Here is a 25,645-nt window from a genome sequence, read left to right on the forward strand (position 1 = left end):
TCATTCATTCTTTAATTTTCTTTTTTAATGATAATTTTAAAACATAGATTCCACTAAGAGTAGCGTATAAGACTCAATCAAAGTTTTATTTTCATTTTCATAGTTGAAGACTCTATTAAACTCATCGAGTTGACTAATTATACATTCAAAACACAATCAACTTCGTAAATATACGTATTCTATTGTGTCGACTGTATAATCTGTCATGTCCATTTGCGATGAAAAAGCAAAGAAATTCAACCAAAGGTATTTCCAATAATATCTTTCCGTTGATCATTAAACAAGTTGATTAAAAATTGAAATGAAAGTCAATTCACTTATTCGTCAAAGCTGGATGTTCTTAATGTTCTTGCCCTTTGGTTAACATGTGGTCGAGGGACCATTTAAATTTTTCTTCTATCATCGGACACAGTTGGAGGCTCGCATAATCACTGACGCAAACAAAAGCTAAGACAATCAGCTATCAAACACTGCAAGTTGTTTACAAAGTTAAGACAAACTAGGGTACTTTCACTTTCCTAAACATTCGGTTGTAAAATGCACTGGGAAACAGACTTTCGCCCTTAGCTGAGTGAGGTGAGTTTCATTTTAAAAGATAATTTTTTTGTTAAAAAGGGAGCTTGAGTTTCTCGGCTCTAGCAGAACCCCATTTTAAAAATGTTTTTTACATCAAAATATTCTAATCCCTTGCTGTACAAACCCCGGCCTCACGTAGTATCGAAATTTAAAGACAGGTGAACACGCTAAATTTCTTCTTTATCTGATCATACAAGTTGCATTAAAATGATAAGCTTTTCCATGTTAAAGTCACAGAGATCTTTAAGTTATCGAAAACAGTTTCCTTTAAATTAACAGTTCACGAACTCTCGTCGGTTTAAGTTGGACAGTCGTATACTTAGTAAGTGCGAAGATTAACCTAGAAATTTTGCATCAATTCAAAGAAGCCACAATGTTTGTTAAAATGAATGTCGACTTGGCCAGAAATCCGTGACAGTCAGCGGTTTGGAACGGGAGCTCTTAGGGGAGCAGGGTTGGCGTAGTGGTGAGAGCGCTCGCCTTCCACCAATGTTTCCCGGGCTCGATTTCCGGACCCGGCTTAATAAGTGGATTGAGTTTGTTGGTTCTCTACTCTGCTCCGAGAGGTTTTTTTCCGGGTACTCCGGTTTTCCTCTCTCCTCAAAAACCATCATCATTTGAATCTATTTAATTTAGAGGTTATTTAGATTTACTCACGACCCCACAAGCTGTTCAGTTTAAACATTATCGCGTCTAAATAAAGGTGTTATTATTATTATTATTATTATTATTATTATGATTAGCTCATGTATGCGAAAAAACTTCCCTCGGATATGTCACGCAACAGCAGGTTTTTTTCTTGTACAATTTCGTGCCATTCTTTTAAAAGAGGATAGGGAATTTCCAAGGGCTAGGGAATTTCCACTCTTTTCTCCTTTTCCCTCGCCTCATATCTTAGTTCTGGTTGACTGAATATGATTGCGTGTTAGGCAGGGTCGCACTTACGCTTTTAGTGTTTACATTGGACATAAAATCTGTCATCGCGTGCTTGCGGCAAGTGCGACCCTTTTGTCGCAACCAGACTTAAAACTATCTCCGAAGGACCTAAAGATCAAAAAAGCCGATGTCCTGCCTTGAGGCAGGCCATATCTCGTCTTATCGCCTTAAAATAACAATTTTTGTTTTTCTTCTGTCGCAACGTCGATCAAATCTGAATACTGCAAAAATTTGGATGTTCGCAATTCTGCAAAGACAACACGTGTGCACAGCTAGCTATCGGTTCAATATTTTAGTCACGGGTTTTCTCGACACACGTTTTATGTGGTCTCTATTGCGAATTTCAACCCATACCAATTTACAAATTTGCACTATTCACCTGATTATTTTCAGTATGGGAATGGCTTATTCTCACCCTTTGGCTCGCAGATATTTTCCCATTTTTTCGCATCCGTTGCCGTTGGCGAGTGTTGTACAATGCGTACAAATCAATAAGGTTTTGTAAATTGAACAAATCAAACAGAGATTGAAGAAATGTCGCTAATAAAACTAGCACCAGCTTCATGTCTACAAAGTTTTATTTGGTGCTCTTTTCACGAGTCAAATATTAAGAGTTGACAGTCTGGTTTCAAATATCATTTATGTCGCACAAGTGCGACTTCCATGACTCCCGTGGTGTAAATGTCGCGATATATTTGTAGGACAACTTATGACGCGACATAAAAAGAATAAGGCCAAAGTGCGACCCCTACCATAGGTAAAACGCGAGCAACGTTGACTAAATTAGTCAATCATTTTACTTGCAAATTTTCAGCGCGATTGTGTAACGCAATTGCATAATTTATTAAAGGCAAGGTTACAAAGTTCAAGAAAAGTATTTTGTGATTCAAGATGGAGGATAAATGAGCTAGAAACTACCGTTTACGGCCGACTAAAAACATGGCGTTTTCTCGTAATTTTCCTCGGACTTTAAAAGTGAGGTCACATTAATGAATCCTCAGCAGTATTTTGGCTGGTTTTCCACCAAGTTTGGAGCCGATTTAGTGGCTTCAATGGCTCCTAATTTTGCACTATAAATGAAGTTCAGCATGTAAACAAAACAGTTCGATCTGGAAGAATGTTTCTGCGTACCTGCGAAGTGTGGTGATTTTCGACAGTTTATGCTACCTTTGGGCTGTTTTCAAGAATATGTATTGCGGAGTGCGAAGATTTATGCGTCCAACAGAAATCGCTTCGGGAACCGCTTTAACACACGTAAATATCCACAGAGCATGCAGCGAAAGGTTGTACAAATATTCCACTTTACTTTGCGATCTGGAAGAACATGTCTCCTTTGGCGGTTGTAACACAAGAGTAATTATTAAAAGAAGGTTAGCTGAAATTGCACTGTTTTCCTAGTAGTGATTTTGCGATTCGTTTGTAACCTAAGACAGAGTTCGACATCGATGCGCATGCGTGGCGGCCATGCTGTCACGGATTTCTGGCCATGAAGAAAAATAAAATTAACTTTTTTTATGTTCAAGTTTAGACGCCGACTATTCGACTTATAAAGCTAACTCTTACTTTCATCTGAATGTCCATCGTTACAAACTTCCCACAAGGCCAGTTTATTTCTTTTCTCTTAGAACTGGAAAGAACCGCTACTTCTGTCTCCAACAAATATCTCCTAACTGGTGTTTGAGATATGGTCATGCACTTCTTAAACAAGAAGGGCATTTCAAACATCTGAAATCAAAGTGACTGAGATCGTTTATTCACTCCAGAGACTGCTAGCTTCCCTTATTTTTACGAATGCTGAGGAACTTTGTGATCACTAGAACCTTCTACTGTTTTAAATGAAAACAATTAGTAGCATGAAAAAAAGTCCCGATCGAAGAATAATGTAACCTTTAACCGTTATCAGTGCTTCTTTATGATGTTGTCTGTTCACTCAGATTCAAGTCAAAACGTTGTTGGAATCTAGCCGTGTATCTTAAGGGAAACATACTGTAATGGTAAACCGCACGAAAAGAATAGACAAGAGAAATAAAGAGAAAAGTTCAACTGTTCTTCTAGTGGAATCAAGCCGTGTTGCCCAAATTACCAGGGACCTTAAGCAAACCACGACGGCGACGGCAACGAGGACGTGGAAAAACAAAAGATCTAATAGGCCGAACAATAGCCAGGACATACGTTTTAAAACTTTGTACATTTCTAAACCGTCCTTTGCAACACAGCAACGTGTAATCACCAAAATTTGCGTCGTCTGCGAATATATGTTATGCTGAAGTTGAGGTGTGGCGCCGTTAGGAATGGTAAACACATGTAGCCACTTTCGAAATTCTAATCAAAAGTAGAAATTCATTTTTAATCGACCTCTTCCTTGGCGTAGCGGTCCTGAGTGCTAAAGATCTCCATTTAATGGTCATGACTGTGTCGATGTGAACGCAGCGGATTCCTGCAAAAACGATAAGCGAGGGTAAATAATTATTTGTGCTGTTTTCTTTTCCCTCGACATAAAAGAATTAAAACTACGCTAACACGAAATGAGGAGGCATACCTTTTCGATGTTTCCGCTCGCGCAACGCTGAGTTTTCTCCGCTGACTGAACAAACCAAATTGAAACAGGAAGAGCAGGCTCGCAGCCTATATCTTGCGTGACATTTAATTCGAACTTAGTACGTGGTTCATGGCTAAAATAAATCCGTCTCTCTCTCCGTTAGTTCTTCCTAAATCTGCATTCCATTTACATCATTGGAAGAGGGGTATGCATGTGGAATGAGTTCTCTCAGTTTCTATTCTCTTGCTATGGTTGATATACTCTAACGCTGGCAGTGCTACTTTTGCCAAAAGAGTCCTAAAATTGTGATTGTTTATGTAAAGTCCTCCACCTGTACGGAACTGGCCCTCTATAGCGGAACCCGTCAAACAAAGTAACAATTATCTTGCAATCAAAATGTAAGCCAAGTCTTTGTCTCCCGAAATCAATGGTAATAATATTTTCGAGCGAGTTTTTGTACATTAAGTTGTCAACAAGAAAATATAAAGACATTTTATTGGTGGTCATTATACCAATTGGAATTCGCGTTTCTCATTATTTTCAAGTAACTGTATTTTTTTTTCTTTCTGTTGTACTACTTTCTACAGTACTACTTTTAGTTCGCGTGTTTGGCTGATGTCATGTAAGAGTGACGTAACGCCGGTAGCAATTTACTTTTACTTGTATATGCGTTTTTTTTTTCTCATTAGATGATTCTCATCGCTACTTGATTTGAACTACAATTTTCGAATCACATACTTCTAAAAACCTTTACATCTAAATACAAGTCCATCCCGCAAATAAGTTAAATGCGCATTCGCTTAGTACCTTAAAACGTGTAGTTTGCTATTTACGGTCAGTTATGATATGAAATCGCGTTTTTTACCGCCGCCCAGTTAGCCCAATGGATAGTGCGCTGGACTGCTGTGCGGGAGCTCGAGGGTTCGAGCCCCGGCCGGACCAACACTCAAGGTCTTAAAATAATTGAGGACAATTTGCTTTCCTTTCTATAACATCAAGAAATGGTTAGATATTCTAGTCCTCTCGGATAAGGATGAATAAATGGAGGTCCCGTCTCCTGCAGGGTTGGGGTAGGAGACGTTAATTTCCCACATAAGTAATTTCCTCCCCTGGGGTGGGTTGGTGGGATGTACAGGCCCCCATTTAAACCAGCTTTAAGCTGAAATGGGCTGGCCTGTCTAAATATCGTAAATACATACAATACATACAGACAGACATACATTTTACAATACCCCAATTTAATGACAAAGTTTCAATGAATTATTTATGTTAGGTGATTCCCGAGTTTTGCTTTCGCATAATTAAGAACCCGCGTATCTAAATTTTTTCATATGCATTTTTAATTAATTCATCACATATATTTTCTCGTGGAACAGATTAAACAGAATGGGGGAAATACGGCTTTTAGGAGTTCAAATCGATGAAAAATTGAGTTTTACTAGTGATATCAGTGATCTATGCTCTAAGGCCAGTCAAAAAGTGGGGGTCCTAGTGCGGCTACGCAATTTGATACCCTGTAATGCTAAACTAGCACTTTACAGGTCTTCAATTCTGCCCCATCTAACCTACTGTCATTTAGTATGGCACTTTTGTAATGCATCGGATCGGAGAAAGCTTGAGCGGATTCAGGAGCGAGCACTTTGGGCGGTGTACAAAACTAGACCAGCGTCCTATCAAGAACTGCTAAGTCGCGCCAAACTACCGACGTTGAACAATCGGCGCCTACAAGACATTGCCACTTTGATGTTTCAAGTTAAGCACAGTCTCGAACCTGAGATTATTTTTGGCTTATTTAATATAAAGAACACTCAATATAATTTACGGAACAGTGTCTTTAAACTGCCAAGATTCGAAACTGTAAGATTTGGTAGGAATTCTATTAAATATATGGGACCTCTCATCTGGTCGAAGTTACCAAGACACCTAAGAACGATAGAAACTCTAAATTCGTTCAAGAAGAACATAAGAAAAGTCCACCTTTCAACTCTCGTTGAAATGTAAAACTTAACTAAATAACTTTATGATCTTTTTAATTATCTACTGTAAATAGCTATCATCTACATATGTCAATGTATTTGACTTTTAAATTTTTTAGAGTCCTCCATTAGCTTATAGCTAAAAACATAGACACTTAAATAAAGTTTTTCATTGATTTTCTCTTTCATTAAAAAGGCTCCCTTGAAAATCAAAAAACTACTCTATTTCGATTTTTTTCCAAACTGTACTCGAATTAATCTGAGTAGTTGAACTAAACAAATTAAATTCAGTTGTTATGTTTTTACTTAGCGCAGTCGTCTGTAAATAGTTGTTATGCAGATAAAGATTTATCTAACAGGTAAAGAGGCCTTATTCTATTGTAAAGCACGCATAAGGCGGCCAGAGCACTCAAGAAGTAGGGGAAACACGAGACATAGTCGAAGTGCTTGATTTATATACGTTTTACAGATCACGCAAGAGTTGTTGGTAAAAAAAGGAAAGAAACCATGCGAAGGGACCGGGAAAAGGCTGGTCATTGTACAAATTAGTCGATGGCGTGACAACGTTACTCCGTGCATTTTAACCCTAACGGACGCAGTTTTAGCCAATCAAAACGCGCATTATATGGGAATTTATCCACTGCGCGCAAAATTACATTATTCATTGGGGTAGGAGAGCAAACAGAGCAAACAGAGTTTAAAGAACGGTACTGACCTTTCACTTGTCGTTTCACATTTTCGCCCCTGGCCTTACAAGTTCTTTCCAGGGCAATACAACAAAGTAAGCCGGTAATTGAAATTATCTTAATGAAACATTTTTAAAAAACCTTTTTTTAAATACCTCTTTTGAGCCAAAAGATGCTTAGTTAAAGACGTAATGGTTCAAATCACTGGCTTGCAACTATAACCAGCAGAATTAAATAAATGACCCAGCAGCTTACAGCTGTTTAATGTTAGAGTCCATTTCGGTGTAATACCAGTTCCGCCGATTTAGTTGTTTGGCCCTTCTGAATTAGTTAGAATAAAAAAAAATTACAATTCAATTGAATACTATTGTGACTGATCTATACTTTTGGCGGGCTTTGGGGACTTTTGCGTTTCTAGTCGGACTGAGAGTTAAGATGTGATTGCCAATGTTTCTCGTTACACAAAGTAGCCCAAAAATTTTACTTACAGAATTTTCAGTAGGAAATATCCCGTCCACCCGGACTGAAAAATTTATAAGCAATAAATGGCAGATCTCGCGGGAGGAGCTCGTTGCGTGACACGACCAAACAATGGATCAAAATCTAAACTTTTCAAGCTCCCCTCCCCTTAGCCCCCTACAAGATAACGAATGGGTCCCTTATATTAATCGTATTTTATCATTATCCGAGTGGAGGTTTAGAATCATGGCGCCGAATGGCTACAGGAAGATCACCTCGACCAATGAATTCGCTGAGAAAGTTGGTTTTGTCTCTATCCTTTTGTTTCAATGGATGAACGATGTCATGAAGACAGGCAATCAACGAGCCTTGGAGGAAAGCGATTTTGTACCGCTCTCCAATGTGGACACCTCACAAACAGTCACAGATCGTCTCGAGAAGAAATGGAAAGAAGAAAAAGCTATATCCACGAGAAAGGAGAAAAGGCCGAAGCTCTGGAAAAGTGTTTTGAAAATGCTTTCCCTAAGGGAGGTTGCCTATGTTTATCTCCCTGGTGTCCTCTATGGAATTGGTTCCCTCGTCACACCACTGCTTATTGGATATCTGATTTTCATGTTAATGTCACCAGGAACGCATGCGAACCCCATACTTCACGGTTGTTTGCTTGCGGCAGCCATGACTATGAACACATTGATCGGCAGCCTTGCCATGCAACACCACTCTTACGCGTGTGAAATATTGGGCATCAGATTGAGTAACGCAATAAAAGGTCTCGTCTACAAAAAGGTGAGCACAGGAATGGTGGCTGACTCATCCCCAATGGAAAACACTAGTGTTCTTGGCATCCCCTATGAAAATACTTAGAACACGAAAAGTGAATTAATCCTCTTTAGCCTTGTCGTTGCAGACGTCACAAAATCTTCATCCAAAGTTAATTCACGCACTTGAGATTGTGGTCGGTGAAGAGAAGTTTCCAATTGTTATGAAGCATCTCAAAAAAGCAATTAGTAAGCAGTTTCAAGCGAAATTCTTCCCATGTAAATAGCTCAGCCGATCGATCTGAGACACTCACGGAAGGGGCATTTTCCTACTTGTTCCGATTTTGCGTTTAAAAATATGACCGAACCCTTGTACTTCTCGATTAGCTCTGAGTCTATGAGTAGTCATAACTGTTTCACTTGTTCACCATGTGTGCGTGTGTGTTCGTGTGGGAAATCAGTTTCCCTTTTCTCTCGGTGACTTAAGCGAAGTAATCAGAAATTTACTACGAGTCAGGGTAGGTATCGTGGCAGCAGTACGTTCTCTGATCGATGAGATATGGATAGCTCTTTCAGTAGATAACCGACTTTGGTTGTTAAAAACATGTTTTAACACACGAAGTAACTCACTTGCAAATGCTGACTGGTCGCTCTTTCCATGATGTAACACAACGAGCCATTATTTCTCGTTTGTAACCAATCAAAATAATATCCCATGCTACTTACCCCAGTCGGTTAAACTCACCTTTGCATTCTAGGTATCCCCAGAGGGGATACAGAAAATACTAGTGTATTCTCTCTTCTTTTTTTCTTGGCCTAACGACCCTGTTTTTTTTCTAACTCTAACATTTGCTGCTAGTGAAGAAAATTTTCAAATAGTGTCTAAATAGGGTATCCAGGAGTTCATTTTTCTAGCTTTTTGCCTGACAAGACTAAGTGCTTGCTCCAAACGATTTCCGCAACCTTTCGAACCAATCAAATATAAAACTACCACAGTGCGCCAGTCCATTTTCAGTCTCGTCAAACTTTTGACGTTGGATTTTGTCTCTGCGTCTGGGGAAGGTTAATAGTACTTGCTAATATCTTCTGTACTAGCTAATCAGCACGTTCAAAAAGCATTATTTACCTCTGTGGTGTACACGTACCATCTTCAACATAATTGGTTTTCACAGTACTCTTTGGATATATCAACAAAGTTGAAATGGTAAATTGGCCACCGTAACGTTTACAAAACCTGACGCTTCGAGAGTTAGCCCTTCGTCATTCGCTCCAACGAAGGGCGAACGCTCGAAACGTCAGCTTTTGTAATCGTTACGGTGGCCTATTTACCATTTCAACTTTGTTGATATATCCAAATTATCTCATTACCCCCACTGACGCAGCCCCAAACAGTTTCTTTAAAAACTATCAGCCTTTATTCAGCATTACTCTTTGGTTTTCCTTTTTAAGCAGTCAAGTTCTAAATTGAAGGACCGGTCATTATTTGTTCCCTATTACGGAAGAGGGGGAAGGGGGTGCGGTTTGGCTTTGTCGTCCCAATGAGAGCTCTGTGATATTCAAATGCTCCTCTTCCCCTTCAATAGCCGTCAATCTACAATGGTTTCTCTCTTTATACAATGTTGGTGACAGGTGATTCCCTTTTCTTCCAACTGACAACCACATGATCCTCCCAAAATCTTCCAAATCTTCCCTTACCCGAAGCCTCACAAGTTATAATTGCTACCGGTTCCCTAAACATTTTAAAGATGGAAGTCTCCTTGAATTTATTGGTTTTGTTTTATTCTCAGATCTTACTGCTCAGCAAGAGTACACTGTTAAAGTTTTCAGCAGGACGAGTGGTTGATCTTATATCAAATGATATCCAGCGGATGGAAACAGTAGCTCTTAAGTTTTTTGTAATGATGTCAGACGCACTCCAAATCGTGGTTGCAACGTTTCTGCTCGCGTATCTGATTGGCTGGCAGGCTCTAACTGGAGAGTTATTTCTCTGTCTTCTTGTACCCTATTACGTCGAGATGTCCTCTGTCTACGCTGCGCTGCGTCTGCGCTCAGCAGCAGAAGGTGATCGTCGAATTTCCTTGACGAACCAAGTGGTTTCTGGGATACGCGCTATCAAGGCGCGTGCCTGGGAGGATTATTTCGGAGGAAAGATAAAACATACGCGAAAGTAGGGGGAATTTCTTTTTAGTTACCGCAATAGCTATGCATCGTAACTATCTGTTTGCTGGCGTAATAATCCAAGATCGTTATTGCAAAAGACAGTTTGTCGTTGCAATCATGAACTATGACGACGAGTTCTTGAGCCAATTTTTGGTTGTTCACCGATATCGTGCGCAGGCTATAACGCTGGTGAACTAACAAAATGCAATGCATGGTTAATTGTCCTTTTTAGTTTGAATGATTTGTTTAGCCATTTCTGGTCATGTGATGACACTACAGAGAACTTTTTCTTTCAACGTTCGCAAATTATGCGTACTCCAGTACATATGCACGTGGAAAAGGAGACATTTCAAGCGACCAGTTAACCAGAGTATTATCTCATGACCTAAAATGGGTAGACAAAACGTACAAGCTAATGAGTTCTATGGCACGCTAGAATCGGTCAGATGCTTTAGCTCGCGTGTCATTGGTCTGAACGCGTCACGCGACCGAATATTCACCAATTGATATTCCCCAATTTCCAAACCTTACTTCCAATACAGTAGATTTCTTTGTTTAAAATTTACTTCAAGATGAGGGAGCATTTCGCTGTTATTTCAGAAAAATGGACAAGTTTGTTTTTTTTCATTAAATTGTATCATCGAAAAGTCAACATCCCACACAGTTCATGGTAAACTGCTTGTGAACATTTTGTACCGCACGTTGCGCAGTCGCACCCTTTTGGTGCTAAAATTATACAAATATATGGTCATTAAATAAGTATTTAACCAACCAGAGAGCGCGCAGTTCTTTAGTACTTTCTATTTGTCCGTAAATGATGGCAAATATCTCTTTTCTCTTTCAGACGAGAAATCAGCATCATCCGAAAGAAAAGTGTTATTCTCTCAGGTTTGGCTGCCTTGGAGTATACTTCAATACCTGTCCTGCTGTCCGTTATTTCTCTGCTACTCACTGACCATCATCTCACTCCTATCAATGCTTTTATGCTTCTAATGTACATGAACCTGCTAAGACTTTATTTTTCCCATGATATTGGATATGGTGTAGTGGAGACACATGAAGCATATGTATCACTCGGCAGGATAGAAGAGTTTCTTATCTTAGAAGATTTGCTATCGATCTCGGGAGATCAGTGTAAAGAAGACAAAGGTATAGCGATAGAGGAAATGTCCGTTAAGTTACAGAGGAATTTTACAGTGATAAAAGATCAGTCGGAGAAATCACAGGAAAGCCCTGTTACTGATCAGAGGGTGAACCCATCTGAGCCAGGAACTTTATGCGTGTCCAGTTTAAAGTCTACGGAAATGAAGAGGAAGGACGACCTTCTCCTTGAAGATGTGGAATTCATTGCTGCATCAGGAGCCTTGACAGTTGTCACCGGGCCAGTAGGCAGCGGAAAATCAACTCTTCTCTTAGCGATCGCTGGCGAGATGTCAGACATAAGTGGAACAATTAGTCGTCATGGAACTTTTGTGTACGCGCCGCAAGTAGCCTGGGTGTTCTCTGGAACCTTAAGAGAAAATATTTTATTTGGCGAGTCGTACAATGAATCAAGATACACCAGGGTAATCGAGGCTTGCGCCCTCACGAAAGACTTTCAGCAGTTTCCGAACGGTGATGAAACTGTTGTTGGTGAGCGCGGTGCCGTTCTTAGTGGTGGTCAGCGTGCAAGAGTAAATTTAGCACGCGCCGTGTATGTGGATGCAGACCTCTACTTGTTGGACGATCCTCTCAGTGCTGTGGACTTCAAAGTGGGTCAGCATATCTTTGAAAAGTGTATCAAGGATGTGCTTGGTAAAAAGACCCGACTTTTAACTTCTCATCAAGAGCCACACATGATAGATGCTGACCAAGTGATAATACTGTATAAAGGGCGCGTACTGGGGAAGGGGACCTACGTAGAGCTTCAAGATAAAGGAATTTTAAATACCACCATTTACCCACTGTGCAAAAACACTCTTATAGAGAAATTGTCCGACAACACCGCAAGGGATAACGAAGAGAAACTCAGCGGTGTGATGCCACTTGCTACTGATAGTAATGGTCTGGAAATATCTGTTGAAGATCGGGCAATCGGAACGGTGTCAAGTAAGCTTTACTGGGACTACTTCAGAGGTGGCATTCACCCCTTATTGATCATTGGAGTTGTTATTCTGTGTCTTATTACTCAAGGTTAGCCTTAGTAAATTTATGTAGTAGCGAGGAACAGTCATTACATTTCTCCTGTGGGGGAGAGGTTGTATCACGGTAAAATTTGAATGATTCTCCCCTAATGCTCTGTAACACTGTCATGATCCTCACCTTTCTCATTGGCAGTTAATGGACATTCAACTAACTATAGCTATAGAGCTATAGTGTTCTCTTTATACTCTGTTCCCTCCTGCAATTCCCCCTAAATCCCCCCCTACCCTCCCAGGTGACACAAGATGACTGGCTCCTCAAAAATGACAAGTCCCTACATGTTGCGACAATTATTGGAAACGAGGCATGTAAGCAGTCATAAGTGTTTTAGTTACTCACTGTCTATTTCTCCCTTTTTCAGCATCGATGGTTGCCCCCGACGTTTGGCTGTCGTTTTTGACCAGGAAACGTCCTTCAGAACAGAGAGACAAGACGAATCTAGCTATCTATGGCTGTTTGGTCGCTGCCTCTTTCATATTAGGCATCGTAAGATGCTACATTTTATTTTTAGTTTGTCTAAGATGCTCCGAACGTCTTCATGACAAAATGGTTGTGGCTCTTTTACAAGCACCGGTACTGTTCTTTGACTCAAATCCTGTGGGTAGAATTCTGAATCGATTCTCTAAAGATGTCGGCTGCATGGACGAATTATTACCGCTACAGTTTCTATCTACAGTTCAGCTGGTGCTGCTGTTGTTCTCATCCGTTATCGTGCCTTCTGTTACGAATCCTTGGCTTGTGTTTGTCACCATTCCAGTGACGGCTATGATTCTTTACTTCGCAAGATTTTATTTGAAGAGTTCCAGGGAGCTGAAAAGGTTGGAATCAATGTGCCGAAGCCCAGTGTTTTCTCACATATCAGAGACTCTTGAAGGACTGGACACGATTCGAACAAGAGGCAGACAGAAGGATTTCATTGAGAAGTTTTACAGGTGAGTTTGTGCATCTTATAAAGTGAACTTACAGGGCAAGCCTGTGATTTATTTTGGTGCGATTCAGGCCTGGTCCGCAGAGCGTGTGTACTGTTGGGGTCAAGGTTGGCATTTTGAACTATTATCCACAAAAAATGCTCTCTCGTCTTCTCTCTTTTCATAATCTTCCTCCAATGCACGAGTGCTGTGCAAACTAAACATTTGAACTGTATATGATATACGTAAGCCATTCCGGAAAAAATGAAAAATAGATATGAAAAAATACGTCACTTTTTGCGACGATTTATGTGTTTCTTGTTCTGACTTACAAAAATAAAGGACGAAGATCACTTTTAGAATCACTATCCCGTGTGCGCCCGTCTATCTCGTCCTGTTTAGGTTGAAACAAGATTCTCAACACTTAGTGGTCATGTGATAAAATGCTTATTGACCGGGTTTGGCCACTTAGTCAATAAATACACATATTGAAATTATTATCCTTTGGACAGCCATCAAGACACTCATATCCAGTCTTTTATCATGATGATGGCGAGTGGCAGATGGTTTGCTGTTCGTCTGGATGCGATCATTTCTCTATTAGTCGGCTTAGTGATTTTAGTGGCAGTTTTGATATCGCAAGACGCCGGTAAGTAAATTTCAGTCTTACGAGCGCGCGATTAATAGTAGTGATAGAGAACACGCGTTTCTTCGTCCACGAATAAGTTTGAGGCTTTGAACGCGAGCCGACGGAAGATCAGCATGTGGTCTTGCGCCAGGTTCTTGCGCCAAATCCCTCGCAAACCTCTCGCTAGCTGGATTTGCTCATGGCCTCAACACAATTCAAACCATTTGAACACGTGTTCCCGCGACATCTTGCCTCGTACCTAGTCATGCATAGTTCTGCTGCTAAAGGACCGGTAAGTTTCGTACACAGACCTTCCACGGCTAAGCAGTAGCATCACTCACATTTATACGGTAGGATCTAGGCACGAGATCAGAGACCAGTCATAATTCATAACGGGAGGTACTAATCTTGCTTCCTCCAAGATCTGAAGTTTTTTAATCACCCCCTCATCGGCAGTGAGTTTGCTAAAGGCCCTCCTCCCCCCGTATACTCTGTTAGTGACAGCTGATCTCCACTCCATTCCTCGAGAAAACCATGTGATATCTCTAGAATCCTCCAACCTCCCCACCCCGCCTCTTCCCAACGGACTATGTATGATCCCTTACAACACTCCAGAGTGCACTGACCTTAATGTGCCACTGGCAAACGTGACTGCGTCTCTCAAGACCATATTACCTTACTAATATCTTCAGTATCAACATAGATAATCGATAGTTATTCCATAAATAGAAATACAGTAATCCATCATCAATAATTCTTGTTTTTTTCTTACTTGTTAATTTTATATTTTCTTATCAGCCTCCGCCGGACTTGCTCTTGCTTATGTCATTCAAACAGTGGCTCTGACACAATACGCTGTCAGAAAATCGTCAGATGTCGAGAATTTTATGACGTCAGTTGAACGAGTTATGGCCTACACCAAACTTGACTCAGAGCCTGGGTACAAAGTGGACAGACCTCCTCCAGAACACTGGCCACGTAAAGGAAATATCATATTTAACGATGTGTCGCTAACATATTACCCGGGGGGTCCTCAAGCACTTAAAAGCATCAATCTCGGCATCAAAGGAGGCTCAAAGATTGGTGTTGTAGGACGCACGGGCGCCGGGAAATCGTCTTTTGTTTCCGCTCTGCTCCGCATGCCTGACCCTGATGGAGAGATCCTGGTGGATGGAATTCAGATTAAGGAAATTAATCTTCAAGCAGCTCGAGGATGTATATCCTCCCTTGGTCAAACTCCGGTGCTTTTTAGTGGTTCGTTGAGGAAAAACCTGGATATTGTGCAGCGCTTCCAAGATGTAGATCTCTGGCGAGTGTTAGAGGATGTGCAGCTGAAAGATTTCGTGGAAAGTCTTGAGGGACAATTGGAGTACGAATTATTGGAAAATGGAGCAAACGTCAGCATGGGAGAACGGCAGTTGATTTGTTTGGCTCGTGTTCTGTTGCAGCAAAACAAGATCATCATCTTGGATGAACCCACTGCACACGTGGATCCAGGCACAGAAGAAACAATCTGGAGAGTGGTGCGAGAGAAGCTGAAGGACTCTACAGTAATAACTGTGGCTCACCGTCTGAGCACCATCCAACACTGCGACAAGGTTTTTGTTTTTAAGGAGGGAGGGGTGGTCGAGTCCGGAACTTTTGACGCGTGAAGACTCAAGTGTTTTCCGTTAGTTTTCATAACTGAACCTAGTTAGCCATGAAAGTGCAACTACATTCTTTTTAAGTTATCCGGGACGGAAACAGACACCTTAGGAAACGTACTAATTTGCCCGCTCTGGTCCTTAATCTTGCCAATGTGGAGCCCTCTCCAGTAGGCCTTAAAATATTATGCTTGTAAAATTGGCATATTGTGCCTCTAGCATTGTTTAATGTTTTGTTTTTGTTTTTTTTTTTTGCCAAAAATGCTCAAATTTACGCTCGTTTTGAAAATATGCTATTTTTTATTTAAGCATATATAGCCACGTAAACGGCCGTGATAGTTGCAATGATAAAGTTTTTAACTATCACGCGCGTTTGAACGCTTACGAAGTATATATATCTTATTAGAAGTTTTGTTGTGTAGTATCGCTGAGTATTTTTTACGAGTTGTGCCGTTTTTTGACGAACCCGTAGGGCGAGTGAAAATACAAATAACGGGTAAAAATACTCAGCGATACTACACAAAAAAACTTTTTATAACTCATTTGTTATCCAACACGCCAAATTTTTATTTCAGCGCGGGCGAATTTCGTGGATATTTCTGGAGCACAAATATTGCGTGATATTTTTACTCGTCTTAGGCGTTATTTGTACTCTGCTCACAGTTGAATAACAATATGTACTATTATTGACTATAAGCAACTAACATCAAAGAGTGAATGATAGCTTTTCAGTCAGCAGTCTTTCTAAAAACGGTCTGAAATCGAAATGGTAGTTTGTTCTCATCATCTGCTGGTAGGCTTCAGTATTTTCCGTTCGCAACTTCTTGACTATGATTCAAAATGCCACCGAAATTTTTGACGTCAGCGCGTGCCAAATTTTTTTACAATATGCGACCTCATTGCGTGTTTTTTTCAACTATCATCAACTACCATGAAAATTTTGAACGTAAACATGATGGTCAACGATAGTGAATGAACGTTGACTGTATAATCAATTACCATGACCGTTTGATGTACACCTGTGCTCAAAAGTACGTTGGTTTTTTTCTTTAAAAGTGCTTTTCAAAAAAAAAGAAATCCGGTGTTAATTGAGCATGATATCTTCTTTGTTTTGAGTTGCATTCTTGCTCTGATAAAACACAAAGAACCACTTCACTTAATTCCAGATTAGAAGCGGTGAATTATTAAAGTGTTTAAATATGATGATAGCATCTTGATTCTCTTTTTTTGTTGCCTATGGACGCGCAAAGTGGAACCGAGGCAATTCATACTTCCGGCGTGCCCAGTCTGTTGTGCACGCGAGGGACTCAGTATTACGATAATCTTCTTCCCCGAGAAGAAGAAAAGTACACTGAGAGATACTTTTTTTTTCTGATCGCGTCATAAAAGCAACTCATTTCTTTTTCTAACCACTTCAATTATAAATTTGTTCGCTATTTGTCTCCACTAAGACTGCCAACAGAACTTTTCAACAGGTGAGGTCCTGCTTCAGAGTGTCAAGAGAACACCTTTTGTTTTTATTTATTTATTTATTTATTTTTTACAAATTGCTATTTATAATACCCTCGAGAAGAAAGGAGGTGACATACTTTCTTATGTTGTTCCCCTCCTCCCCTCATCCCCTCCTCCCCTCTTGTCCTCCCCTCTTGTCCTCCTCCTCCTCATCCCCATCCTCATCCCCTCCTCCCCTCTTGTCAGGCGCATACGCGCTATAGTAAGTCACGTACCTTAGCTGTTCTGTCGAGAGCTGTAGAATTGAACCGTTTCACTACGTTTAACTTCACTATCAAGGAATGATCGGTATATTGATATATCAGAAATATCTAGTTTTCATTTTCAAACCAACCACTAATTACCCTTAATGGCGTCAAGAGACAATGGAGCTATGTTTGAGAATAAAGCAAACAATTTGAACATGGTCAGAAAGATCAACAGTTGGTTGAGAAGCAAGATTGAAATGTGAAATTTTGAGGCACTGTTTCATAAACACGGGTGTTACTCTTCCATATAGTATCACTTTCAAAGGGGATTGCTTAATCTAGACATCTCTCTGAAGTTTCTGAGACAAAAGCCGTAATATTTATGATCATTTATCCGTGGTTTCTAGATTGTTTGTTGTCGCCGATGTCACTAGTTGTTCTTGAACTTCGAGCTGCACGACAAGAGGAATTGTTCGTAGAAACTGTTGAAATCCAGAAAGAATAGTCCATCAAACGGTTCAGATTGTCGTGAAAACGGCTAATGTTCATGAAAGTGGCTGGCATTAGTTTGGATGTCCTGTGGAGCTGAAGTGTAACGAGAAACTATATATTGATCAAACAGACCCTTTTAAGATTGCCTTTACCCAGAAAATCACATTCTCCACATAAATACCTTCACCTCTAAACTAATTCGTTTTCGATCGTTATTCAATTTTCTTTTTTAAATGGGGTTTTAAAAGATAGATTCTGATAGGAGTAACGTATAAAACACTTAAAATTTTATTTACATTTTCCTAGTTAACCCTTCTCTTAAATTCATTTAGTTGACTAACTATACATTCAAAACACAATCAAATTCTTAAATATATTCTATTGTGTCAAACGGTAATCTGTTATGCCCCATTTGTGAAGAACGAGCGAATGAATTTAACCTAAGTTACTTCATTCCTACGATATCTTTTCGTTGATTATTCCAAAAAAAAAAAACTGACAATTGAAACGAGAGTCAATGCATTTATTTATCAAAGTTGGATGTCGTTCCTGTTTTTGCCTTTTCTTGTTGACATATTGTCGAGCAGCCAATTTATTTAATTGTTACACGCAATTGGCGGCTTTACGTAAGCACTGACGCAAATAAAAAGTTAAGACAATAACTATCAAAATCTGCAAACTTTTTACAGAGTTAAAACAAGTACGTGCATGCATGCAAACTTTCCTGACCATTTTGCCGGCGGTTGAAAAGATGCTGTCGGGTTCAGACTTTTATCCCTAGCTGAGTGAGGTAAGTTTCATTTAAAAAAATCATGAAAAGGAACTTGAAGTTCTCAGCTCCTGCAAAGCGCAATTCAGAAATGTTTTTCACATCAAAACAATGTAATTCCTTGGCGTACAAACCCTCACGCGGTCTCCAAATAGAAATAAAGACGAACACATTTAGTTTTTCTTCTATGTGATCAAATAGGTTGCATTGAAATGATAAACTTTTCTATGTCAAATCAGAGAGAACTATAAGTTATCAAACAACAACAAACATATGAAACATATGTGTGAACTGCGGTTATGAGACGTATATGAGCACGATCCTTCGCAGTAAAGCACTATTTGAGCAATAGTGAAAATCAGACCTGAAAAAAATTTCAGGCCTGTACGGGATTCGAACCACTGACCTCTGCGATACTAGTGCAGCGCTCTACCAATTGAGCTAACAAGCCAACTGGGAGCAGGCCATCAAATTAATTCGACATAAACCCGTAGATGATAAATCAAACAACAACAAACATATGAAACATATGTGTGAACTGCGGTTCACACATTCATTGTTGTTGTTTGATTTATCATCTACGGGTTTATGTCGAATTAATTTGATGGCCTGCTCCCAGTTGGCTTGTTAGCTCAATTGGTAGAGCGCTGCACTAGTATCGCAGAGGTCAGTGCTTCGAATCCCGTACAGGCCTGAAATTTTTTTTCAGGTCTGATTTTCACTATTGCTCAAATAGTGCTTTACTGCGAAGGATCGTGCTCATATACGTATAAGTTATCAGTAAACAGTTTCCTTTAAATGAACGGTTCACGAACTTTCCGTGGATAAGTCGGACAGCAGTAATTGGTGAGTTTGAATATTAACCTAACAATTTCGAAACAATTCGAACAAGCCACGATTGTCGATAAAATAAATGATGTGGTGAAAGAAACGACTATTTTACTTAAAATTAACCTTTACTTTCCTTTCAATGTCCACTTCTTACGTGGCCTGGTAATATTCTTTCTCTTACAACTAGAAATAAGAGCTTCATCTTCTCCTAAATAAAACTCTCCTGTCTGATTTTAATTAAGATATGGTCACTTCTTAAACAACACGGGTATTTCAACATTTGAAAGCAAAGTGACTGAGTGTGTTCATTCACTCCGGAGACTGCCTCCTGCATTTTTACGCATTTTTTGTTGAGGAACTCGGTGATCACTGGAAGCTTCTATCGTTTTTGATTGGAGACAATTAACACTTTGAAAAAAATTCCCGGTCGCACCCTTGTGGTTTTATATATATGATGTTGCCCTTTCTCTAAACATCACGGCAGAATGTTATTGTAACTAATGTACTCTAGTCGTGTACCTCAAGGGAAACCAGTAGGGGTGAACTGCGGAAAAGAAAAATAAAGAAAGAAAGAAAGTTTAAAATGTTCTCGTGATGGAATCTAGAAGCTTCTAGTTATTCTGGGATACCCGTGACCTCCCCCCCCTCCCCCTCCCCCCCCCCACCTCCTTTGCAAGCCTTTTTTGTCAAATTAGTAAAACACAGCATGGAGGTCGACACAAAAATCTCCTGAGTACCCTTTGTTTGATACAGTGTGTCCCCACCCTCTTTAAAAATCTTAATTGGCTACGCCCCTGAAACTCTTCAACACCTAGTGATCAGTTTTGATAACTGGAGCTCCGGTTTTGGGCTTGGCTACATCGACATCTCATTAATCGTTCTTTTGATTCGTGAAAGTTGATTAATGTTCTTTGATCGACTTTTTCCATTTCCCATTAGTCCATTAGTTCGTCATGGGAAACTCAATTGACTGCTGTTACACCACTCGTCAATACAACCAGTGTTTCTTCCCGTGCATTCGGTCGTGTTCGTACACCAATCGGCGAGTCTGGTACAATTACGATGGTCTGGAGACTGTTCAACCTTTGATTGACATCATTAAACCCGAGAGGGGTGTGATCCGAAAGTTCCCGAAGACGTTAGTGGACATCAATACCGATAGAGAAATAGCTAGTGCACTTGCACTAGGTGAGTATAATCACATACTAATTTAAAATGGAGTTAAAGTGTTTATACGATTTTCAAATTGATAATTGATTTTCCTAAACCTGAAAGAGTTAACTCAAAAGCTCAATACATTCCTCCCAAAACTGTACTCAAGATTGAAAATTATCTGGTAAATTTAACGCATAGATTCTATTTTTCCTTGCTTCTGCTCCTCTCCTCTTTGAAAAATTTCGTGTTAACGAAGTGTGGGAGCCGTTTTAAGACTGTGGGTAAACTTGACCACCACGAGCGAAAGGGTACACGAAACAAATTAGCCCAGGAGTAGTTTTATAAATAGCGTCAATTGATAAAGATTGTCTTCCGAAATGAAAGCTTTTATCACAATTATGGTTAACCCTTTTACCTGCAAATTAATCACACAGGCCTTGATACACCAGGACAGTTAGCAGCCATTTGTCGCTTTGCCAGTAACTACGGTTACCGCGTGCGAGCTGTGGGAACTGGGTCGTCTTGGTCGCGTTTGACCAGCACACGTGACATTTTGATTGACATGAAAAACTTGAACAGGATTTTAACACCAAAACCTGCCAAAAGAAATGAAAATCTGAATAAGGAGTTTGTAGATATCGAGGTTGAAGGAGGAATGCAAGTGCATCGCTTTGTGGAAAAGCTTGACAAGGTGTACGGCCTGGCATTACCCATGATGGGAAATTATGCTGGTCAGACTGTGGCTGGGGTTGCCTGTACATCGACCCATGGCTCCGGTTACTTTGCTGGTACTATGGTATGTACAACGCCTAAAATTAATTTATCATTATAGATTTAAGAAATAATTTTTTAACCGCCCTCTATAAAATGTTTTGACCTCTCTCACAGTGGCAGATATAATTGATTTTAGCCTTCTTGGATTTCCTCCTCATGATAGATTGGTTAACAGCAATTCAGTATTGTAAGCTCAAGTTAATTCAGATTCTCCTCAAATGTTGAATATGCTGATCACAAGTTTAAGTTTAATTAAAGACTCAACATTTTTAAATCTCGATTATGAAGACTTTAACCTTTAACCAAGGTACCCAAAGAGGACAAATTTACAGGATTAAAAGCATAAATAGACATCATAGTCACATGATTATCCGCTCCGTCTCTCAAATCTTCAGTCACCACATTGAGTAACTTGTTCGAGGCTAAAAGGTGAATTTTTACCCAGACGATCAGAATGCATGACCATCTGGTACAATTTTAATCTACGTCACGCATGGTCCTACCAACGCAACGCAAAACATATCGTTGGGTTTTTGTGGCCAGTTTTGTTTTTGTCGCACGAGTAACAACGGAGATTATTTTACTCTTGCCAGTCTAGTTCAGTCGTCGGTTTTCACCTCATTATCTCAACTGGCATTCAAGTGAGGCTTAGTCATGGAGACGAGACTTTTGACGAGTGTCAGGAAAAGATCAAGCATGCGCAGTTCGGAGGTGCCCCTGTTGAGTTGAAAAGTACCGATGTGTTCCGAGCGGTAGCTGTGAGCCTGGGTTCGATGGGAATTATTTACTCTGTTACGTACCGCTGTATTTCCGTATATAACATCCAGGAAGAGCGGATTGAGGTAAAAATCCCATGGCCTGGGAAAGAGAAGTTCCATGTGAAACAGAAATTTGAACCCCTGTTTACCAATAAAGCGGAAGGAGAGTTTTTCTCGTTCTTTGTGAATCCATATCCTATGGGCAAAAGGTACGTATTAGAAAAAATAGAGGATGATCACCTCTCTTTCCCAGATTTCTTTGTGTTTGCCAATAAGCGTACAGGAGCTAACCACGACTATAAACTTTACCTGAAAAGAGCGGTTTGTAATTGTTACAAATATTGTTTCTTCGTTCGTATTGTGGGGAAATGGAATAGCTTGCCAGGATACATTGTCCACGCCAAATCACTGTCTGTTTTTAAGAGTAGACTTAAAATTTATTTGAATATTTATTGAATTTTTATTGAATCTGTATCCTTTAAATTTTATCTTTTGTATGTTTTTAGTAAGGGAAATTGTTTTTATACAGGGCTAACCTCACGATTTTCCCTTTTCAGGATGTATTTTTGACATTTGCGTTCTAGCTTCCTGAATAAATGTTATGTTATGTTATGTTATGTTATGTTATGATCATGTAAGCGACCGGTTTTTAACAAATCCAGAGTGGCTTAGCGTGGTCTGTACTCTTATCGACAGCGATATTCTTCATCACAGGGATCTAAATGTTATGGACTCACGAGGCAAAGAATACAAATTGCACTCGCTCTACGGACTCGTGCAATTTTGTGGTCTTCGAAAAATTTACTCCTGCTTATTAACACCAAATTGCACTCGAAACTATGTTATTACCTACACAAATTGCATTTTTTTCAAATTCAGATATTTGTATGCAGCCTACCTGAAAGGAAAGAGAACAGCCGGTCGATCTACTTGCTGCGCCTGCTGTTCTTGGTGGTGTTGTAAAGGCGGTAGAGGATGCGCAGATGTGGGATGCGTGCAAACAGACTGTGTAGCTTCATGTCTTCAGACATGCGCCTCGTGTTGCCCGACTAGAATTCCTGATATCACAAATTGTGGGGTTTCACAGTTCTCTCGCGAACACTCCTATGTGCAGAGATGGTACAATGTACTGCAGTTCACCAAGGGAAACATGCAGTGAGTGCTGAGGGGGCGTCATTATTAATCCTGAGGGGGGAGGGGGTAAAATTTTCTGGGAGAACTCATGGTTTGCAAGGGTAACAGAGAAGGTATCAGTCTTTCCCCCCCCCCCCCCCCAAAAAAAAAAAACAGGGTAATTGGGCGGGGGCAAATAAAACCGACTGCCAATGAAGAAAGAAAAATTATCCGAATACCACAATGCCTAAGGGCTTCTTCATACGGCCCGGTTGACCGGACTGGCTTGGTTTCCGAGCTCTCGCCTTACCTCTAAATCTTTTTAGAAGTAAGGTGAGATCTCGGAAACCGAGCCAGCCTGGTCAACCGGGCCCATATGAAGAAGCCCTAACTGGGGATCAGCTAGATTCCATCATGACATAACCAAAATCCTCCTCCTCCTCCTCCTCCTCCTCCTCCCCCCTCCCCTCCCCCAGATGATTACCAGTGACCCTTTCCTAGGATCGTGTCTATAGAGCTGATGGAAATAATTAGACTAAAAGAGATAAAGCATGTATTGACCGGCCGTTTAAAACTCAAGTACAGATATGATATTTGCAGGTGAGTTGAAGCCTGAAAGAAAAAATTTCGAAAGCTTCGATATGATTCAAATCTCATTTAATTGTGACCAGACTCCTGCACGGTAAGAAATAATCTGCTTGGATTGGTACCAACATGTAGCTATGTTTTCTGGAAGGCACCGGGCACGGTTTCAATCTCGTCAAAATCTTGACAGTTTCTTTCACTAAAGCTCACACACGAGGATCATTTCTCTACATGAAAAACAAAACCCTGAAATTACCCACCACCTTGATATGCCTAATGCCGTTTACGTTTCACCCTTTCAGCGTACGCACAGCTGAATTTTGTCTTCCGTTGTCCCAGTTAGACGAGGCATTGGGAGACGTCATCGAAGCAGCCAATCAGTACGCCGATAAGTTTTCCCAGTATTCTTTGCTTCCCATCTACGTGCGAATAGTAAGGACAGACGATTTATATCTGAGTCCAGCCAACGGGAAATGCCCGCAAGGGGGACAACACGACCACGCCTGTTACATTGAGGTAGGTAACGACTCAGTGGAACTGCACCTATTTTTTATCGCTTCATATATATTTTACGATGCTAACAGTACCTTTCCAGAAGCGGTGTCAGTTACTTGACATGTGGTGGGGTCGGGGGGGTTGGGATCCAGACTGACGCCCGCAACCCCATCCCCTCCTCTTGCCCCCAGCTTTCCTAACCACTCGGCCAAACTACCTTCCTCACAATGATGTTCGACTTCTTGCACTGTACAGGTTCCATTTTTACCGGGTGCATTTGGGATCGAGGAATACCATAAGACCGTGGAGGACAAACTCTACTATAAGTATAATGCCCGGCCTCACTGGAGCAAGAACAACCACCTCACCACGGGAAGAGTCATTAAACTGTACCCAGAGCTTGAACGATGGAAAAAAGTCTTCAGAATGTTCAACTCCACTGGAATATTTTGCAATGAATTCACGCATAACATGGGATTTGACACATGCATTGAGGATCTCGTAAGACTTAGGAACGAAACGACCATTGGGATTGAAAATGACGGTCTTACAATGGGAGAGGTCATTACAGTTGAACCAATTAATTAAATAGAATGCTTTAATCGTGATAAAACCACTGCGATACACCCGAATGAAGTGTTAGATCAATGGAAACCTGTAGAAGAACAAATCATGACTTTACAAATACAGCCGGAAACAAAAACATTTCCCTTAATAAGAGAAGAGCATTCCCATAATTACGTCCTACCTAACAGGATATTATTTTCGGGGTCAGCCCAAATTTTGAACATGGTACAGAATCTCGCTGTTCAATAGTTAATTCAACAAAGCGTGTTCCCAGAACCAAAATTTAGAAATAGAGAGTGAGTAGTAACCTTGTGCGTTCCACAACCGCGACACAAACAATTTCCCTTTAAAGAAACGTCACCATAATAATTCCGCGCTCTGATGTTATACCACTGGGCCACAAAGAATTAATGGAGAGATATGTTATCACCAAGTTCATATATCTGATACATAATACTAAGATCGAAATTATGAAAGCTCCGCGGAAGTAAACGAGATACGAGAGATTATGAATTCTGGCGTCGGAAATTGAGAAATATATATATCTTATCAGATGTTTTGTTGTGTAGTATCGCTGAGTATTTTTGCGAGTTTTGCCCCATTAAAATATTAAAATTGATTACCAGAAATACACTTTTGTCCTTTTTTCCGATAACATCTCTCGAAATAGTTGTGTATGGGCAAGGCCTGTTCCACAGCCCTGCAGATCTGTTTCTTTTCTCAGAAATTATTCTGTTCCCGTCTGGAATCTCGTCACGATTTCACAGCAGAAGACTCAGGTACCGCTTGATAAGTAAATAGTACCGTATTTTGCTGTCTTTCTGAAAAGTCCTTCAAAGAGCTAACAGAACACACTATAAAAGGTAAAGTCCCATTTTTTTTCCAAAGTAAAAGAAGGAACTTTGTTTCAACGCCAAGGGAAGAGACAATATAGCCGTGATGCAACAATTCAACAG

The 25,645-nt window shown here is 40.2% G+C and overlaps 2 protein-coding genes across 2 annotated transcripts; both read left to right on the top strand.

Moving 5' to 3' along the window:
• Window positions 1–5,879: 5,879 nt before the first annotated feature.
• On the top strand, window positions 5,880–16,653 carry LOC148737267 (ATP-binding cassette sub-family C member 4-like). The gene is made up of 7 exons (XM_088750807.1): window positions 5,880–6,816; window positions 7,409–7,958; window positions 9,718–10,097; window positions 10,935–12,262; window positions 12,633–13,203; window positions 13,692–13,828; window positions 14,606–16,653. The coding sequence occupies exons 2-7, from the start codon at window positions 7,419–7,421 to the stop codon at window positions 15,457–15,459; spliced, it is 3,810 nt and encodes a 1,269-aa protein (XP_088606933.1). The 5' UTR covers window positions 5,880–6,816; window positions 7,409–7,418; the 3' UTR covers window positions 15,460–16,653.
• A 1,686-nt stretch (window positions 16,654–18,339) lies between these two features.
• Window positions 18,340–24,888, top strand: LOC148737268 (uncharacterized). The gene is made up of 7 exons (XM_088751382.1): window positions 18,340–18,432; window positions 20,182–20,430; window positions 20,832–21,193; window positions 21,765–22,138; window positions 22,809–23,084; window positions 23,930–24,143; window positions 24,378–24,888. Exons 2-7 carry the CDS (start codon window positions 20,196–20,198, stop codon window positions 24,708–24,710), a joined length of 1,794 nt encoding a protein of 597 aa, XP_088607508.1. The 5' UTR covers window positions 18,340–18,432; window positions 20,182–20,195; the 3' UTR covers window positions 24,711–24,888.
• Window positions 24,889–25,645: the final 757 nt, after the last annotated feature.

Source organism: Stylophora pistillata, chromosome 2 (assembly GCF_964205215.1).
Source record: "Stylophora pistillata chromosome 2, jaStyPist1.2, whole genome shotgun sequence".
In the NCBI taxonomy this organism is placed as follows: Eukaryota; Metazoa; Cnidaria; class Anthozoa; order Scleractinia; family Pocilloporidae; genus Stylophora; species Stylophora pistillata.

Excerpts from the sequence above, each read along its gene's own strand:
- LOC148737267 (XM_088750807.1), top strand. The coding sequence starts at position 7,419 with ATGGCGCCGAATGGCTACAGGAAGATCACCTCGACCAATGAATTCGCT. Across the intron at positions 7,959-9,717 it reads AAGGTCTCGTCTACAAAAAG|ATCTTACTGCTCAGCAAGAG; the intron begins GTGAGCACAGGA and ends TTTTATTCTCAG. Across the intron at positions 12,263-12,632 it reads TCTGTGTCTTATTACTCAAG|CATCGATGGTTGCCCCCGAC; the intron begins GTTAGCCTTAGT and ends TCCCTTTTTCAG.
- LOC148737268 (XM_088751382.1), top strand. The coding sequence starts at position 20,196 with ATGGGAAACTCAATTGACTGCTGTTACACCACTCGTCAATACAACCAG. Across the intron at positions 20,431-20,831 it reads AGCTAGTGCACTTGCACTAG|GCCTTGATACACCAGGACAG; the intron begins GTGAGTATAATC and ends TTAATCACACAG. Across the intron at positions 22,139-22,808 it reads CCATATCCTATGGGCAAAAG|ATATTTGTATGCAGCCTACC; the intron begins GTACGTATTAGA and ends TTTCAAATTCAG.